The following is a 20,346-nucleotide window of genomic DNA, read 5'->3' on the forward strand; positions in this document are numbered from 1 at the left end:
TGATTGAGATGCGGTAGGGACACAGTTCACAAAACTCTACTGTGGCTGTAGTCTGAGGCTTCAGAACGGGAAGCAGAAACATTGCCACTGCTGAGATACCGGCGGATGTTCCTGAGTCTGTGCGAAGCAGATTGTTTGGTGCTCGTGTGCACTGCTGTTTGAGTGAGCGGTAAACTCTTTGGCACTAAGGTGGCAGCAATGGTTGTGAGTGAGCTCTCCTCCTCACTGCTCCATCACTACTGTGTAAGTCCAGTGTTGCCTGAGCTAACTGTGATGCCGCTCTGTGTGTTTCCAGATTCGGGCTATAGTATCGCAGGCCCTCAGGGACCCCCTGGACCACCGGGACCACCAGGAACCGGAGGTGGTTTATATGCTGAAGATCGGCAACAACTCAAGACTGAGATTATTGATTATTTCTCAAGTAAGTGTTACTATTAATCTCAGTCCCACTGGACAGAATTTAAATTTTATTTTGAACAGTCACACCCTGAACTTGCTGAGCCTGAGAATTCCCCTCTGGTCAGATCTGTGGCATCAATAGGAACGCTGTATAGGGTCTCCCTTCATTGGGACCAAGGGTCAATCCTGGGCCTGTCATCAGAATGGGGTTGCAAGCCCATTCTGACTGTTTAACACTGACAAGTCTCACATTCCCTGCTGTCAATGCTGTTTATTCTGAGGATGTCTCTGTGGTTGTGTGAAGTGTGTTTCAACCCAAAAACTCTAGTTCAATATTATATAATTCTATATAAAGCCAACTAACCTATTCTGTATAATAATCTATGTGTGCCTATCCTTGCAATCTGTACCTGTGTTGTGTGATGAGTTCCATTCTGTTCTATCTTCACTAGTCTGTCCCTTTTGTGGGTCTGTGTTGAATTCACATATAGGATATTGTCATACATCCTTTACCTTTACAAGTACAATGACTAGGAAACACTGATAATGCCTGAGTAATACTCTTTATTAAATCAACTCAATGAGATAATAAAACACATCACTTTACATGCAATGTATATGAGATATACCAATCCTTGTGTATCAAGGACTCGTTCCGAAGATCGCAAGCGTGTGGTTTTGACTGCTTACACTGGCCTCAGCAAGACTGGATGGAGTTCCAGTGTGTTGTACCTTTTATACATAGGAATGTGTGGGTACTGTATCTGATCACGTTCTGTGTGTATGCTGTTGATACAGCTGCTATCAGTTGTTAGCATTTGTTGCGGTGGCCTGTGATGTCTTATCTCTTCCACTGTATGTTGTAAAAGAAATGAATTTCCTTATCTACCCGTGAGTCCATTCAGCCACCAACACTTCTTCGCACACATGCTCTGCTGTGCTGAAACTCTGTCTGGTGGCCTTTCTGAAGTGTGTTTCAACCTAAAAACTCTATTTCAATATTATATAATTCTATATAAAGCCAACTAACGTATTCTATATAATAATCTATGTGTGTCTATCCTTGCAATCTGTACATGTGTTGTATGCTGGGTTCCATTCTATACACCAGGGGCTGGTTCTAATGAATAGACACTGTCATTGTCCCCAGGCTGTGACACTGAGCTGGGTGATAAAGCCTGGAATTCTCTCTGTATGGTTGCTAACTGACTCTCCCTGCTCTCCAGGTGATAGAATGAGACCATACATCACCGGACCACCGGGACCCCCGGGACCTGCAGGCCGCTTTGTATATTCTGAAATAGCTCCACGACTTGCCCAGTATATGAGAGGTAGGTCATTAATACAGATTCAGATTGATATCGTTATCAGTGATATCTGTATGAGCCTAAACTCAATCCAAGTCTGGTCTTAAACGTCCAAGTGGTCATTTATTTATTTGTTATTAACTGATGACCGGAAGCATAAAGATTAAGCAAAGTACAATCCACTTGTTTAACCCATGGGAAGTCCACAATGGGTCAATTCCCCTTTGTAAGAATACCTGCTGAAGACGTAATAGATTCCAAAATGAAATGTCAGTTTGTGGTGAGGTGCCCGTTGGTGTCGGTTGGCACTTTATGGGATTGGCTGACAATCTCAAGCAGATCAAGAATCAGAATGCCTTTGTCTGATGGGAGTGGGAGGATCCAATTCGACCTCGGCTTATTCAAGAATCAAATTTCAAACTCTTTGAGGCAGACATTTTCCAAGGAATTAATTGCATTAAATATACAGGGAGCTACACACAGTTCACATTGAATCCAGCAGGGAACATCACTCTGTGTGATCTAAACCACCACCTCCTTGTTAATGCATGAAATGAAATCAACCACTTTGCTTTTGGGATCAGGAGACAGTGTCTGATCTTTAATTACAAGTGTTTCAAATGAAACCACCCACAGTGAAACCACATTTACTCCAAACCCTGACTAAGGCACTTGCTGTTTCAGATAATGGGCTGATTGATACCCGCACCATCATCAGTGGGGGCTCTGGACGTCACGGAGTGTTATGGCGAGAGGGAACGTACAGAAATGACACAGAGGTGGAGGAGTACTTGAGAGGTAGGCTCATGAATTAGCACTAATATAGTGTATGTGAGGGGTGTGTGGGTGTGTGGGGATGAGAAGGGGGCTGGAGATGAGAAGGGGGTGGGGATGGGGGTGTGGGGAGAGAAGGGGGTGGGGATGGAAGTGTGGGGTGAGAAGGGGGTGGGGATGGGGGTGTGGGGTGAGAAGGGGGTGGGGATGGGGGCGTGGGGAGAGCAGGGGGTGGGGATGGGGGTGTGGGGAGAGAAGGGGGTGGGGATGGGTGTGTGGGGTGAGAAGGGGGTGGGGATGGGGGTGTGGGGTGAGAAGGGGGTGTGAGGTGAGAAGGGGGGTAGGAGATGAGAGGTTGCTGATGGGGGTCTGGGGATGAGGGAGGTGGAGATGGATCTGGAAATCCTGAACCCTGTGGCTGGAGACTTTGGATTCTATCTCCTCCCTCTGAACTCCACTGCTCCTCGGTCCCCGAATCTTGAAGCTATGATCTCCTAAGAGAACATGATTGTAATTCTGTCTTTTGTTTCATTTAATTAAGCTTATGGAGGTGGCCTGGGGGAGGTGGACCGAAGGCGAGGGAACGTCCAGGCTGAGGGAGGTGAGTGTTCAAAGTGTTGGACACAGAATATAATCAATTAATTGATGGAGCTAAGAAACAGCAGGGGCAGCAAGCATTGGTGGGAGTTGTTTATAGGCCACCAAGCAAATGTAGTGGTATTGCTGGACACGGCATAAATCAGGAAATTAGAGATGCATGGGTAATACAGTAATAATGGGCGACTTCAATTTACATATAGATTGGGTAAACCTAATCAGCACTAATGCCATGAAGGATGAATTCCTGGAGTGTGTATGAGATGGGTTTCTGGAGCAGTATGTTGAAGAACCAACTAGGGATGGGGCTATTTTAGATTTAGTATTATGTAATGAGAAATGACTAATTAATAACCTAGCTGTAAAGGAGCCTTTGAGAAATAGTGACCATAATATGATAGAATTTTACATTAAGTTTGAAAGTGATATAGTTCATTCTGAAACTAGGATCTTAAATCTGAACAAAGGAAACTGAAGATATGAGGGGAAAGTTGGCTACGATGGATTAGGAAAATACACTAAAAGATTTGACAGTAGACAGGCAATGGCTAATATTTAAAGAAGTGTTACGTGGTTTACAACAAATATACATTCCTCTAAGACACAAAAACCCAACAGAAAAGATGAATCAGCCATGGCTAACAAAAGTAGTTAAAGACTGCATTAGATCAAAGGAAGTGGCTTAGAAGGTTGCCAGAAAAAGTGATAAACCTGAGGATTGGGAACAATTTAGAGTCCAACAAAAGATGACCAAGAAACTTATAAAGAAAGGGAAAAGAGAATATTAATGCAAGCTAGCGAGAAACATAAAAACAGACTGTAAAAGCTTCTTAAGGTATGTGAAAAGGAAATGATTAGCAAGGACGAATGTGGGTCCATTACAGGCAGAGGCAGGAGAATTTATAATGGAGAATAGAGAAATGGCAGAGAAACGAAACAATTACTTTGTGTCTATCTTCATGGAGAAGATACAGAAAATCTCCCAGAAATACTAGAGAACCAAGGGACTTGTGAAAATAAGGAACTGAAATAAATTAGTATTAATAAAGATGTAGTACTTGAAATATTAACTGGATTGAAGGTTGATAAATGCCCTGGACCAGCTGAGCTACATCCCAGAGTATTAAAGGAGGTGGCTATAGAGATAGTGGATGCATTGGTGATTATCTTTCAAAATTCTATAGATTCTGGAAGGGTCCCTGCAAACTGGAAAGTAGCAAATGTTACCCCACTGTTTAAGTAAGGAGTGAGAGAGAAAACAGAGAACTACAGACCTGTTAGTTTGACGTCAGTAGTAGGGAAAATGCTAGAATCTATTATGAAGGATGAGATAACTGGATGTTTAGAAAATAATGATATGACTGACAGAGTCAACATGGATTTTTGAAAGGGAACTTATGTTTGACAAACCTGTTGGAGTTTTTTGAGAATGTTACTTATAGCATAGATAAAGGAGAACCAGTGGATGTGGTGTATTTGGATTTTCAGAAGGCTTTTGATAAAGTCCCACACAGGAGGTTAGTAAACAAAATTACAGCACATGGGATTGGAGGTAAAATACTTCTATGGATTGAGAATTGGTTAACGGACAGAAAGCAGAGAGTAAGAATAAATGGGTCATTCTCAGGATGGAAGGCTGTTACTCGTGGGGTATCGCAAGGATCAGTACTTGGGCCACAGCTGTTCACAATCTATATAAATGATTTGGATGTAGGGATCAAATGTAATATTTCCAAATTTGCTGATGACACAACTAGGTGGGAATGTAAGTTGTGAGGAGGATGCAAGGAGGTTTCAAGGGGATTTGGACAGACTAAGTGAATGGGCAAGAACATGGCAAATGGAATATAATGTGAATAATTGTGAAGTTATGCACTTCAGTAGAAAAAACAGAAAGACAGAGTATTTCTTCAATGGTGAGAGATTGGGAAGTATTAATGTCCGAAGGGACCTGGGTGTCTTTGTTCATGAGTCACTAAAAGTCACTGGGGCGGCACAGTGGCGCAGTGGTTAGCACCGCAGCCTCACAGCTCCAGCGACCCGGGTTCAATTCTGGGTACTGCCTGTGTGGAGTTTGCAAGTTCTCCCTGTGTCTGCGTGGGTTTCCTCCGGGTGCTCCGGTTTCCTCCCACATGCCAAAGACTTGCAGGTTGATAGGTTAATTGGCCATTATAAATTGCCCCTAGTATCGGTAGGTGGTCGGAAAATATAGGGACAGGTGGGGATGTGGTAGGAATATGGGATTAGTGTAGGGTTAGTATAAATGGGTGGTTGATGGTCGGCACAGACTTGGTGGGCCGAAGGGCCTGTTTCAGTGCTGTATCTCTAAACTAAACTAAACTAAAAGCTAGTATGCAGGTACAACAAGCAATTAGGAATGCAAATGGTATGTTGGCCTTCCTCGCAAGGGGTTTTGAGTACAGGAGTAAATAAGTTTTGCTGCAATTGTATAGAGCCTTGGTATGACTGCACCTGGAGTATTGTGTACAGTTTTGGTCGCCTCACATAAGGAAGAATATAATTGCCACAGAGGGAGTGCAACAGACGTTCACCAGACTAATCCCTGAGATGTTTTATGAGGAGAGATTGAGGAAACTGGGCCTGTATTCTCTAGAGTTTCAAAGAATGAGAGGTGATCTCATTGAAACTTAGAAAATTCTTACAGGGTAGACACAGATAGAATGTTTCCCCTGGCTGGTGAGTCTATAACCAGGGGACACACACTCGGAATAAGAGGTTGGCCATTTAAGACTGAGATGAAGAGGAATTTTTTCACTCAGAGAGTGGTGAATCTGTGGAATTCTCTACCCCAGAGATGTGGAAGCTCAATCATTTAGCATATTCAAGACAGAAATCGATAGATATCTGGATACTAATGACATACAAAGACACAAGAAATAGGGGCAGGAGTAGACCATATGGCCCATCGAGCCAGCTCCACCATTGATCTTGGGCTTCAACTCCACTTTCCCGCCCGCTCACCATACCCCTTGACTCCCTGCTAGACCAAAAATCTATCTATCCCAGCCTTAAATGTATTCAACAATGGAGCATCCACAACCCTCTGGGGTAGAGAATTCCAAAGATTCACAACCCCTTAAGTGAAGTAATTTCTCTTCATCTCAGTCCTAAATGATCGGCCCCTTATACTGAGACTGTGTCCCCCATGTTTTAGATTCCTCAACCAGCGAAAACAATCTCTCAGTGTCTACCCTATGCAGCCCCTTCAGAATCTTGTATGTTTCAATGAGATTACCTCTCATTCTTCTGAACTCCATAGAATATAGGCTGAATTTGCTCAGCCTCTCATCATAGGACAACCCCCTCATCCCAGGGACAGATCTAGTGAATCTTCGCTGCACTGCCTCCAATGCAAGTATATCCTTTTTTAAATGTGGAGACCAAGACTGCACACAGTATTCCAGATGTGATCTCCAAAACCCTGCACAATTGTAGCAAGGGATCATCAAGGGTTATGGGGATAGCGCGGGAAAGTGGCATTGAGGTAGATGGTCAGCAATGATCTAATTGAATGGCGGAGCAGGCTCGACAGGCTAAATGGCCTATGCCTGCTCCTATGGGGACGTGTTAGCCATTCTTTACCTGGGCTGCTTTCCACTCGAGTTATCGATCTGTCAGGTGGTCCCATGGAGTAGAGCACTGGGGCAGAGATTGGGTCTCAGATCCCTCAAAGCCACCTACCCACCTTATCCCCATTTCCCTCATCCCCACCTTCTCCCCATATTCTTTAACCCCTCCTACCCATCCTCTCCCTATATCCTTCAATCCCACCTTTTTTTTAATCCATTCATGAGATGTGGGCGTCACTGGCGAGGTCAGCATTTATTGCCCATCCCTAATTACCCTTGGGACGGTGGTGGTGAGCTGCCTTCTTGAACCGCTGCAGTCCATGTGGGGTAGGTACACCCACAGTGTTGTTAGGAAGGGAGTTCCAGGATTTTGACCCAGCGACAGTGAAGGAACGGCGATATAGTTCCAAGTCAGGATGGTGTGTGACTTGGAGGGGAACTTGGAACTTGCAGGTGGTGGTGTTCCCATGTATTTCTGGTGCCTAGGTCGATGCCGGGTGGTCCATCTGGTTTCATTCCTTGTTTTTATTGATGACGATACAACTGAGTGGCTTGCTAGGCCATTTCAGAGGGCATGTAAGAGTTAACCACATTGCTGTGGGTCTGGAGTCACATGTAGGCCAGACCAGGTAAGGACAGCGGATTTCCTTCCCTAAAGGACATTAGTGAACCAGATGGGTTTTCACAACAATCGACAATGGTTTCATGGCCATTATTAGACTAGCTTTTTAATTCCAGATTTTTAATTAATTGAATTCAAATTCCACCTTCTGCTGTGGTGGGATTCGAAACCATGTCCTCAGAGCAATACCCTGGATCTCTGGGTTACTAGTCCAGTGATAATACCACTAGGCCACTTTCTCCCTATATCCCTCAATCCCCACCTACCCACCTTCTCCCCATAAACCTCAATCCCACCTACCCCCATATCCCTCAATCCTCACCTACCCACCTTCCCATATCCCCCAATCCTCACCTACCCACCTTCTTCCCATATCCCTCAATCCTCACCTATCCACCTTCTCCCCATATCCCTCAATCCCACCTTCTCCCCATATCCCTCAATCCTCACCTACCCACCTTCTCCCCATATCCCTCAATCCTCACCTATCCACCTTCTCCCCATATCCCTCAATCCTCACCTATCCACCTACCCCCATATCCCTCAATCCTCACCTACCCACCTTCTCCCCATATCCCTCAATCTCACCTACCCACCTTCTCCCCATATCCCTCAATCCCACCTTCTCCCCATATCCCTCAATCCCACCTTCTCCCCATATCCCTCAATCCTCACCTACCCACCTTCTCCCCATATCCCTCAATCCTCACCTATCCACCTTCTCCCCATATCCCTCAATCCTCACCTATCCACCTACCCCCATATCCCTCAATCCTCACCTACCCACCTTCTCCCCATATCCCTCAATCTCACCTACCCACCTTCTCCCCATATCCCTCAATCCCACCTTCTCCCCATATCCCTCAATCCCACCTCCCTCAATCCCACCTACCCCCATATCCCTCAATCCTCACCTACCCACCTCCCCATATCCCTCAATCCTCACCTATCCACCTTCTCCCCATATCCCTCAATCCTCACCTACCCACCTTCTCCCCATATCCCTCAATCCCCACCTACCCACCTTCTCCCCATATCCCTCAATCCTCACCTACCCACCTTCTCCCCATATCCCTCAATCCCCACCTACCCACCTCCCCATATCCCTCAATCCTCACCTACCCACCTTCTCCCCATATCCCTCAATCCTCACCTACCCACCTTCTCCCCATATCCCTCAATCCTCACCTACCCACCTTCTCCCCATATTCCTCAATCCTCACCTACCCACCTTCTCCCCATATCCCTCAATCTCACCTACCCACCTTCTCCCCATATCCCTCAATCCCACCTTCTCCCCATATCCCTCAATCCCACCTACCAACCTTCTCCCCATATCCCTCAATCCCACCTACCTACCTTCTCCCCGTATTCCTCAATCCCACTTCCCCACCTTCTCCCCTTATCCCTCAATCCCACCTACCCACCTTCTCCCCTTATCCCTCAATCCCACCTACCCACCTTCTCCCCGTATCCCTCAATCCCATCTTCCCAGATACACATTCTATTGTCCCTTATCCTTCCCTGGTGATTTATTCCACAATATGATTCCTGTTTGATTATAACATTCCCTCTGCTCTCACTTCTTTTTCCTAATTCCCTCATTTTGAACTATTTGCTCCCGGGAGTTGGACCCTATTCACAGGGAATAATTTGCTTGGATCAGTTTGTCAATTTCTGTGCAAAATCTTGAAAACTTCGATTGTTTTGCTGGAGGTCTCTTATTTTTCCTTTCTGTCTTTTTCTTCTTTCTTTTAATCAAATCTTTCTTTCTCCCTTTTTATTTCTCTTTCTGTACCTGGTTTGACTCTAATTAACCCTCCATCTCAGTCCTTCTGTTGTTTGCTTCCCAACCCTTTTATCTCACTGATGAAGAAGACAGACTGTCCTGTTTTTCACCCAGTTCCCTCCCAGATGTCCCCTGCTGTCCTCACTGCCCTGTTCACAATGTCAGCAACTTCACCGGCAAAATACCATACAATTGTAAGTCTAACTAACGGAACACGTTGAAAGATGCCCCTCTCTAGCAAAATGTGCCCAGGATGCTTGTCCATACTGACTACATTCTTATTCCTCACTGATGCTGCTGTGACACAGGACAGACTTTGATGCAGGCAAGCATTCACCTGTACTGTTCTTATAAATAAGATCATCATCCAACCTAACACAGCAATGGGACATCATTCGATAAATACTTTTTAACATTGTCCTCTTGTAGATAATGGGTGGACTGTGCACAGGTCACACAGTTCATCCCGACACTCATGGGTGCCTGGGGCATCCGGTCGTCTCGAGTTTGATTGGGAGAAAGCATTCAATGGAAACAGGACGGCATACGAGGAATACCTGAGAGGTGAGAGGCAAGATTTCTACGGATTTAGTGGTGTTGTACGAGATCCCCAGGTTTTGTGCTGTTTCACTGATAATTGTTGGATGATAAAAGTTGTCTCTATGGACACACTCAGTGACGATGTTGATTAATTCAGTTTAAAATTTTACACCAGCTGTTTTGCCCCAGGTTCGTTCCAGCCAGGGTGATGTTAGGGGTATGATGGCTGAATTTACCCTTCCTGAATCTAGGGAGGGGAAATGGTTCCTACTCCTGATCACTATTCAGGGCTGCTGCTGGAAAGTTAATCAGTGTGGACAATGGGTGAAGACAGGATCAGGCTGTGACTCCCTTTAGCAGTTCAGCAGCATCCTGTCGACTTTCATTGTTTTGGCCACTAGGGTTAAATAACAGTGTTACCTGGCGATAACCCCATTACCCAAGTCTCTGCTACTCAAGGATCACATTGACTGAGAGTCTCAGTAACGCGAGGGTCCCCATTACCCGAGGGGTCCTCCATTACCTAAGAGTCCCTCGTTATCGGGAGGTCTCCCATTACCCCGCATATGACAGATGTCAGGTTGACAATCCAAGTGCGAACTGGGCTGAATATAGAAAGTTCAGCAGGAAATGATAAAACAAATAAGAGAAGCAAAGATAGAGTATGAGAAGAGACTGGCAGCTAACACAAAAGGAATCCAAAAGTCTTCTATAGGCAAATAAATAGGTAAAAAGATGGAAAAAGGAAGAGTGGGACTGATTAGGAACCAAAAAGGGGATTTATACATGGAGGCAGAGGCCAGGACTGAGGTATTAAATGAGTACTTTGCATCTGTCTTTACCAAGAAAGAAGATGCCGTCAAAGTCGCAGTGAAAGAGAAGGTAGTTGAGACACTGGATGGGGTAAAAATTGATAAAGAGGACATTTCGATAGGCTGGCTGTGCACAAAGTTGTTAAGTTGTACTGAATGTATCCGAGGATACTGAGCGAAGTAAGGGTGGAAATTGTGGAGGCACTGATCATAATCTTCCAATCCTCCTTAGATACAGGGGTGGTGGCAGAGAACTGGAGAATTACAAATGTGACACCCTTGTTCAAAAAGGGTGTAAGGACAAGCCTAGCAAATTATAGGCCGGTCAGTTTAACCTTGGTGGTGGGAAATCTTTTAGAAACGATAATCTGGGACAAAATTAACAGTCACTTGGACAAATGCAGGTTAATTAAGGAAAGTCAGCAGGGATTTGTTAAGGGCAAATGGTGTTTAACTAACTTGCTTGAGTTTTTTGATGAGGTAACAGAGAGGCTTAATAATGGTAATGCAGTTTATCTGGTGTACATGGATTTCTAAAAGGCATTTGAAAAAGTGCCACATAACAGGCTTGTCAGCAAAGTTGGAGTCCATGGAATTAAAGGGACAGTAGCAACATGGATAGGAAATTGCCTGAGTGACAGGAATCAGAGGGTAATGGTGGACGGTTGTTTGGACTGGAGGAAGGTATACAGTGGGTTTCCCAGGGATTGGTATTAGGACCACTGCTTTTCCTGATATATATTAATGACCTAGACTTGGGTGTACAGGGCACAATTTCAAAGTTTGGAGATGACATAAAACTTGTAAGTATTGTGAACTGTGAGGAGGATAGTGATAAACTTCGAGAGGACAAAGACAGGCTAGAGGACATGTGGCAGATGAAATTTAATGAAGAGAAGTACAAAGTAATACATTTTGGTAGGAAGTAGGAGGAGAGGCAATATAAAATAAAGGATATAATTCTAAAGGGGGTGCCGGAGCAGAGGGAACCGGGGATATATGTGCACAAATCATTGAAGGAGTCAGGGCAGATTGAGAAAGTGGTTAATAAGGCATATGGGATTCTGGGCTTTATAAATAGAGGCAGTGAGTACAAAAGCAAGGAAGTAATGGTGAACCTTTATAAAACATTGGTTTGGCCTCAACCGGAGTATTGTGTCCAATTCTGGGCACTACACTCTGGGAAGGATGTGAAGGCATTAGAAAGGTTTTTTTTTTATTATTCGTTCATGGGATATCGGCGTCACTGGCTAGGCCAACATTTATTGCCCATCCCTAATTCCCTGAAAAAGTGGTGGTGAGCTGCCTTCTTCAACCGCTGCAGTCCATAGAGTCATAGAGTTATACAGCACAGAAACAGGCTCTTCGGCCCATTGTGTCTGTGCCGACCATCAAGCACCTAACTATTCTAATCCCATTTTCCAGCACTTGGCCCATAGCCTTGTATGCTATGGCGTTTCAAGTGCTCATCTAAATACTTCTTTAACGTTCTGAGGGTTCCTGCCTCTACCACCTCTTCAGGCAGTGTGTTCCAGATTCCAACCACCCTCTGGGTGAAATTGTTTTTCCTCAAATCCCCTCTAAACCTCCTGCCACTTACCTTAAATCTATGCCCCCTGGTTATTGACCCCACTGCTAAGGGAAAAAGTTTCTTCCAATCTAACCTATCAATGCCCCTCATAATTTTGTATACCTCAATCAGGTCCCCCCTCAGCCTGCTCTGCTCTAAGGAAAACAACCCTAGCCTTTCCAGTCTCTCTTCATAGCTGAAATGCTCCAGCCCAGGCAACATCCTGGTGAATCTCCTCTGCACCCTCTCCAGTGCGATCACATCCTTCCTATAGTGTGGTGACCAGAACTGTACACAGTACTCCGGCTGTGGCCTAACCTCCCTGCTCTTATATTCTATGCCTCGACTAATAAAGGTAAGTATCCCGTATGCCTTCCTAACCACCTTATCTACCTATGCTGCTGCCTTCAGTGATCTATAGACAAGTACACCAAGGTCCCTCTGACCCTCTGTACTTCCTAGGGTCCTACCATCCATTTTATATTCCCTTGCCTTGTTAGTCCTCCCAAAATGCATCACCTCACACTTCTCAGGATTAAATTCCATTTGCCACTGCTCCGCCCATCTTACCAGCCCATCTATATCGTCCTGTAATCTAAGGGTTTCCTCCTCACTATTTACGACACCACCAATCTTCGTGTCATCCCCGAACTTACTGATCATACCTCCTATATTCACGTCTAAATGATTAATGTACACTACAAACAGCAAGGGTCCCAGCACCGATCCCTGTGGTACACCACTGGTCACAGGCCTCCACTCGCAGATTCAACCCTCGACCATCACCCTCTGCCTCCTGCCACTAAGCCAGTTTTGGATACAATTTGCCAAATTGCCCTGGATCCCATGGGTTCTGACCTTCTTAACCAATCTCCCATGTGGGACCTTATCAAAAGCCTTACTGAAGTCCATGTAGACTACATCAGCTGCTTTTACCCTCATCTACCCATCTAGTCAGCTCCTCGAAAAATTCAATCAAGTTAGTTAGACACGATCTCCCCTTGACAAAGCCATGCTGACTATCCCTGATTAATCCCTGCCTCTCCAAGTGGAGATTAATCCTGTCCCTCAGAATTTTTTCCAATAGTTTTCCAACCACTGATGCTAGACTCACTGGCTTGTAATTACCTGGTTTATCCTTGCTACCCTTATTGAATAATGGTACCACATTTGCTATCCTCCAGTCCTCTGGCACCTCTCCTGTGGCCAGAGAGGATTTGAAAATATGTGTCAGAGCCCCTGCTATCTACTCCCTTGCCTCACATAACAGCCTGGGATACATCTCATCTGGGCCTGGGGATTTATCCACTTTTATGCCCGCTAAAACAGCTAATACTTCCTCCCTTTCAATACTAATATGTTCAAGTAGATCACAGCCCCCTTCCTGATCTCTACACCTACATCGTCCTTCTCCATAGTAAACATAGATTAAAAGTAATCATTTAAAACCTCACCTATATCCTCCGGCTCCACACACAGATTGCCCCTTTGGTCCCTAATAGGCCCTACTCTTTCCCTGCTTATCCTCTTGCCCTTAATATACTTATAAAATGCCTTAGGATTTTCCTTTATCTTGCCTGCCAGTGTTTTCTCATGCCCCTTCTTTGCTCTCCTAATAACTTTTTTAAGTACCCCCCTACACTTTCTTTACTCCTCTCGTGCCTTCGCTGTTTTCAGCCCTCTGAATCTGCCATAAGCCTCCTTTTTTTTCCTGATGCAATCCTCTATATCCCTTGACATCCAGGGTTCCCTGGACTTGTTGGTCCTCCCCTTCACCTTAACGGGTACATGTTGGCTCTGAACTCTCACTGTTTCCTCTTTGAATGACTCCCACTGGTCTGATGTAGACTTTCCTACAAGTAGCTGTTCCCAGTCCACTTTGGCCAGATCCTGTTTTATCATATTGAAATCGGCCTTCCCCCAATTCAGTACCTTTATTTCCGGTCCATCTTTGTCCTTTTCCATAACTACCTTAAATCTTAGAGTTATGGTCACTATCCCCGAAATGCTCCCCCGCTGACACTTCTACCACTTGTCCAGCTTCATTCCCTAGGATTAGGTCCAGTGCTGCCCCTTCTCTTGTAGGACTTTCTACGTACTGGCTCAAAAAGCTCTCCTGTATGCATTTTAAGAATTCCGCCCCCTTTAAGCCTTTTGCACCAAGACTTTCCCAGTTAATATTAAGGAAGTTGAAATCCCCTACTATTATTACCCTATTATTTTTACACCTCTCTGAGATTTGCCTACATATCTGCTCCTCTATCTCTCCCTGACTGTTTGGAGACCTGTAGTACACTCCCAGCCAAGTGATTGCCTACTTTTTGTTTTTAAGTTCTACCCATATGGCCTCATTTGAGGAACCTTCTAAGATATCATTCCTCCTTACTGCAGTCATTGACTCCTTGATCAACAGTGCAATACCACCTCCTCTTTTACACTCTCCCCTGTCACGCCTGAAGATTCAATACCCTGCTCCTCCCTCAACCATGTCTCTGTGATAGCAATAATATCATAATCCCATGTGCTAATCAATGCCCTCAATTCATCTGAGGTGTTCAAAATCATGAGGGGTCTGGACAGAGTAGATAGAAACTGTTCCTGTTGGCGGAAGGGTCGAGAATCAGCGGGCACTGATTTAAGATAATTGGGAAAAGAAGCAACCATGACATGAGGAAAAACCTTTTTACACAGCGAGTGGTTAGGATCTGGAATGCACTGCCCGAGAGTGTGGTGGAGGCAGATTCAATTGGGGCTTTCAAAAGGGAATTGGATAAGGACCTGAAGAGAGAAAATTTTCAGGGCTACAGGGGAAGGGCCAGGGTGTTGGACTAGCTGAGTTGCTCTTGCAGAGCTGGCACAGACATGATGGGCCGAATGGCATAGTTCTGTGCTGTACCATTCTGTCATTCCTCATCAGCACCTGTAACCGCCAGTGTGGAACATTTCAATTTACAGTTTCCTGACCAAATATTTAAAATCCAAATGACCTGAACTTATGTTTACTGAACAACAGTTAAACCTTATGTCCCTAAAGGGACTGGCTCCACCACCACAATGCATCATATCATGAACAGTTTAATATTGCTGCCCTTGTAACCAGTTCCAACATTGTCCTCTTGTAGATAATGGTTGGACCGTGCACAGGTCATCCAGCTCAGGAGGATCTGGGACGTCTGGCCATCTCGAGAATGACTGGGAGAAAGTCTTCAATGGGAACAGGACAGCATATGAGGAATACCTGAAAGGTGAGAGTGGCGGGATTTGTGGAGGATTCCCAACCCTAGTGCGGGATTCCTTGGCATTGGGGGAAATTCCTTGGTATTTGTCAGGATTCCCTGGGCCATAGCAGAGGAGATTAGTCAGAGTTCCTGTGCCTGATTGCTCTCGAGGGCTTCTGCTGGAAAGTGTGGATTATGCCCCAGTTACCCAAGGGTCCCCCGACCCCGACCTCGACCCTGGTACCCGAGGCTCGGTACTGAGGGGATGCCGCACTGTCGGAGGCTCAGTACTGAGGGGGTGCCGCACTGTCGGAGGCTCTGTACTGAGGGAGCGCTGCACTGTCGGAGGGTCAGTACTGAGGGAGTGCTGCACTGTCGGAGGGTTAGTACTGAGGGAGTGCTGCAGTGTTGGAGGGTTAGTACTGAGGGAGTGCTGCAGTGTTGGAGGGTTAGTACTGAGGGAGTGCTGCAGTGTTGGAGGGTTAGTACTGAGGGAGTGCTGCAGTGTTGGAGGGTTAGTACTGAGGGAGTGCTGCAGTGTTGGAGGTGCCTCTGAGGTGGATGTTATGGCACTATTTCAAAGAAGAGCAGGAGATTTCTTCCCAGTGTTCTGGCCAATATTTATCTCATAAACATCACTAAAACAGATTATCTCATCATTTTCCCATTTTTTTTGGTGGGACCTTGCTGTGCGCAAATTGCCTCCGTTTTTTACATTGCAACTTTAAATTGGCTGTAATACAATTTGGAGCATCTGAGGTTTTGAAAGGCGCTATAGAAATGCAAGTTTTTCATGTCTTTCTTCTTAAAATCCACTTCTCCCCCCCCCTCCTCTAGTTTATGGTGCACAGCAAGCAGCGTCAGGAAGTGACACGGGGCAGACAGGAGGAGGTGAGTCATGTTCAGGATTCACTGCTTCTTCAGGATTGACTGTGCTGAGAATGAAGTTAATCTGATCAATGCTTACAGATAACTGCACTCTGTCAGTGACTGTCTGACTGTTTCTCTCTCTCCCACTCTGCCTATCTCTCTGTTTGTAAGGGGGTAATTTTAACTTCCAGCAATTGGTGTCAAGTGGGTGATGGCTGATTGGTTATTCATGACATCTGCCCCATTCTCCTTCAAAATCTCTCAATCCCTCTGTCTGCCTCTCTATCATTCTCTGATTCTCTCCCTCTGTCACTCTCTCTCTTATTCTGACCGTCCTGCTGTCTCTGTATTTCAGTCTCTCTCTCTTTCTGTGTCCCTCTCTTTAGGTCACTGAGGTTAATTTTCCCCTTTACTGTCTGAGTGACAATTGCAGAAACTGCCCAATTTCTCAACCCAATGATTTGAACAGGATGAACATGGACAGGATCTCCAAGAGGCACCCAGTGCCCATCACCCACTGCCGATTCCCACCCCTCACCCAGTGCCCATCACCCACTGCCGATTCCCACCCCTCACCCAGTGCCCATCACCCACTGCCGATTCCCACCCCTCACCCAGTGCCCATCACCCACTGCCGATTCCCACCCCTCACCCAGTGCCCATCACCCACTGCCGATTCCCACCCCTCACCCACTGCCGATTCTCACCCCTCACCCAGTGCCCATCACCCACTGCCGATTCCCACCCATCACCCACTGCCGATTCCCACCCCTCACCCACTGCCGATTCCCACCCCTCACCCAGTGCCCATCACCCACTGCCGATTCCCACCCCTCACCCAGTGCCCACCACCCACTGCCGATTCCCACCCCTCACCCAGTGCCCATCACCCACTGCCGATTCCCACCCCTCACCCAGTGCCCATCACCCACTGCCGATTCCCACCCCTCACCCACTGCCGATTCCCACCCCTCACCCAGTGCCCATCACCCACTGCCGATTCCCACCCCTCACCCACTGCCGATTCCCACCCCTCACCCAGTGCCCATCACCCACTGCCGATTCCCACCCCTCACCCACTGCCGATTCTCACCCCTCACCCAGTGCCCATCACCCACTGCCGATTCCCACCCCTCACCCACTGCCGATTCTCACCCCTCACCCAGTGCCCATCACCCACTGCCGATTCCCACCCCTCACCCACTGCCGATTCTCACCCCTCACCCAGTGCCCATCACCCACTGCCGATTCCCACCCCTCACCCACTGCCGATTCCCACCCCTCACCCAGTGCCCATCACCCACTGCCGATTCCCACCCCTCACCCAGTGCCCATCACCCACTGCCGATTCCCACCCCTCACCCACTGCCGATTCTCACCCCTCACCCAGTGCCCATCACCCACTGCCGATTCCCACCCCTCACCCACTGCCGATTCTCACCCCTCACCCAGTGCCCATCACCCACTGCCGATTCCCACCCCTCACCCACTGCCGATTCCCACCCCTCACCCAGTGCCCATCACCCACTGCCGATTCCCACCCCTCACCCAGTGCCCACCACCCACTGCCGATTCCCACCCCTCACCCAGTGCCCAGCACTCACTGCCGATTCCCACCCCTCACCCAGTGCCCACCACCCACTGCCGATTCCCACCCTTCACCCAGCCTTGATTCCCACACCTATCCCCACCTCATTTCCAGTTACCCCACCCCCGGTTCCCTGAGACTGTAATCCCTCAAAGAACAGTACAGCACAGGAACAGGCCATTCGGCCCTCCAAGCCTGCGCCGATCTTGATGCCTGCCTAAACTAAAACCTTCACTGTAACCCAGTCTTGTAATCGCTCCCTCACTGTAACCCAGAGACTGCAATCACTCCCTCACTCTAACCCAGAGAGGCTGCAATCACTCCCTCACTCTAACCCAGAGAGGCTGTAATCACTCTCACTCTAACTCAGAGACTGTAATCACTGCTAGTTGCTTGCCTGGCTGCATTATGCACTGTAACATACTGTGATCCAGATTGCAGTTTGCATGTTTCTTGACTCCAGCTCCCTGTACCCTGTGCTAATGGCTGCACAGATCCTGCTCCAGGCCTGCTTTACGGCAGGACATTATCTGAGTCATGGCATGTGTTGCAGATCAGGATTTGTAAATGTCTCCCATTTAATTGCAGCCAGTCGATCCCACCGCACGTCATCCAGCTACTCCAGCCAATCAGATGGATCTGGAGCTCATCGTGTGTCTGAAACTTCACGCAGCTCCTCCAGCCAATCAGCTGCCTCTGGATCTTCACACTCATCCGGAGGACTTTGGCAGGACGGGACCTACAGGAGTGATGCCGAGATACAGGAGTTGATGAAAGGTGGGAGCTCCATTCTACCTCACTATCATGGCTTGTGGCATTGAGCTCCCCCATTTAGCTTGGTGTACCCCTGCCCTGCAAACAGTCAGTGGGTCATAACCCACAGGTACAGACCACCACCAGCACCAGGTTGTTGGGTCTTCTGTACCTAGCACTAGCCCATTCCAGCCAGAGCAAGTCTCGGATTAGTATCTTCTTACCATACAGTTCACCACAGTGGATGCTTATACGGTTTCATTTATTCTTGGGATGTTGGCATTCCTGGCAAGGTTGGCATTTATTACCCATTCCAGGTCCCCTTGAGAAGTTCCAGAATCTCTGGTTAGGCACAGGGCTGAAGCTTATGAGAATAAAGATAGAGATGATGGAACAGAGCAGATCAGAGTAATTCCTGATGAACTGTGACCAGGGAAAGCAGTGAAATCCATTTCCACTTCCCTAACTCCAGCAAATGAACTTCAGTCTTGAGTTCATTAACATAGAATTATCACAAGAATGTGTTTATCATCCGTCATGAACAGATTATACCCAGGAAGGCCCTCACTGGTCACTTGGACTAGCAACTGACCACAACAGTGATTATTTTTCACCAACTTCATTAAACAAAGTTAGAATATATCAATAACAAAAAAAATCAAAATAATAAATTATAAGTAAATTATAATAATTTAAAACGCTTTGTTCCAATCAATCTTCCCTGTAAGCCATGTGGCTGCTCAGAAACCCGAAAGGACCTGCAGGCCGTGCACAAGTCAGCCCCTCTAAATTACCCTGTGTGCATGGCTACCCAAAAAAATGTGCACTTTTTAAAAATTAATTCATAGATGTGAGCATTGCTGGCTAGGCCAGCATTTATTGCCCATCCCTAATTGCCCTTGAGAAGGTGGTGGTGAGCCCCCTTCTTGAACTGTTGTAGTCCTTGGGGTGTAGGTACACCCACAGTGCTGTTAGGAAGAGAGTTCCAGGATTTTGACCCAGTGACAGTGAAGGAACGACGATATAGTTCCAAGTCAGGAAGGTGTGTGGCTTGGAGGGGAACTTGCAGGCGCTGGTGTTCCCATGCATCTGCTGTCCTTGTCCTTCTAGGTGGTAGAGGTCGCGGGTTTGGAAGGTGCTGTCTAAGGAGCCTTGGTGCGTTGCTGCAGTGCATCTTGTAGATGGTACACACTGCTGCCACTGTGCGTCGGTGGTGGAGGCAGTGAATGTTGAAGGTGGTAATTGGGGTGCCAATCAAGTAGGCCGCTTCTTGAATGCTGTTGGAGCTGCACCCACCCAGGCAAGTGGAGAGTATTCCATCACACTCCTGACTTGTGCCTTAGAGATGGTGGACAGGCATTGGGGAGTCAGGAGGTGAGTTACTCGCCGCAGAATTCCCAGCCTCTGACCTGCTGTTGTAGCCACAGTATTTATATTCAGTTTCTGGTCAATGGTAGTCCCCAGGATGTTGATAGTGGGGGATTCAGTGATGCTGATGCCATTGAACATCAAAGGGAAATGGTTAGATTCTTTCTTGTTGGAGATGGTCATTGTCTGGTACTTGTGTGGTGCGAATGTTACTTGCCACTTATCAGCCCAAGCCTGGATATTGTCCAGGTCTTGCTGCATTTCTGCAAGGACTGCTTCAGTATGTGAGGAGTCGCGAATGGTGCTGAACATTGTGCAATCATCAGCAAACATCCCAACTTCTGACCTTATGATGGAGGCAAGGTTATTGATGAAGCAGCTGAAGATGGTTGGGCCTAGGACACTACCCTGAGGAACTCCTGCAGTGATGTCCTGGAGCTCAGATGATTGACCTCCAACAACCACAACCATCTTCCTTTGTACTAGGTATGACTCCAACCAGAGAAGAGTCTTCCCCCTGATTCCCATTGACCAGTTTTGCTTGGGCTC

The 20,346-nt window shown here is 46.8% G+C and overlaps 1 protein-coding gene across 7 annotated transcripts in view; it reads left to right on the forward strand.

Moving 5' to 3' along the window:
• Positions 1-20,346, forward strand: part of col17a1b (collagen, type XVII, alpha 1b) — a 257,562-nt gene that overhangs the window by 230,811 nt on the left and 6,405 nt on the right. For all 7 annotated transcript variants that reach the window (XM_068053211.1, XM_068053209.1, XM_068053212.1 and 4 more), the window contains 8 exons: positions 296-421; positions 1,626-1,730; positions 2,391-2,504; positions 3,022-3,081; positions 9,508-9,642; positions 15,123-15,245; positions 16,056-16,109; positions 18,265-18,453. In XM_068053211.1, coding sequence (XP_067909312.1) covers positions 296-421; positions 1,626-1,730; positions 2,391-2,504; positions 3,022-3,081; positions 9,508-9,642; positions 15,123-15,245; positions 16,056-16,109; positions 18,265-18,453 — 906 coding nt within the window. The remainder of the gene's footprint in view (positions 1-295; positions 422-1,625; positions 1,731-2,390; positions 2,505-3,021; positions 3,082-9,507; positions 9,643-15,122; positions 15,246-16,055; positions 16,110-18,264; positions 18,454-20,346) is intronic.

Source organism: Heterodontus francisci, chromosome 20, assembly GCF_036365525.1.
Source record: "Heterodontus francisci isolate sHetFra1 chromosome 20, sHetFra1.hap1, whole genome shotgun sequence".
NCBI classification, from domain to species: domain Eukaryota; kingdom Metazoa; phylum Chordata; class Chondrichthyes; order Heterodontiformes; family Heterodontidae; genus Heterodontus; species Heterodontus francisci.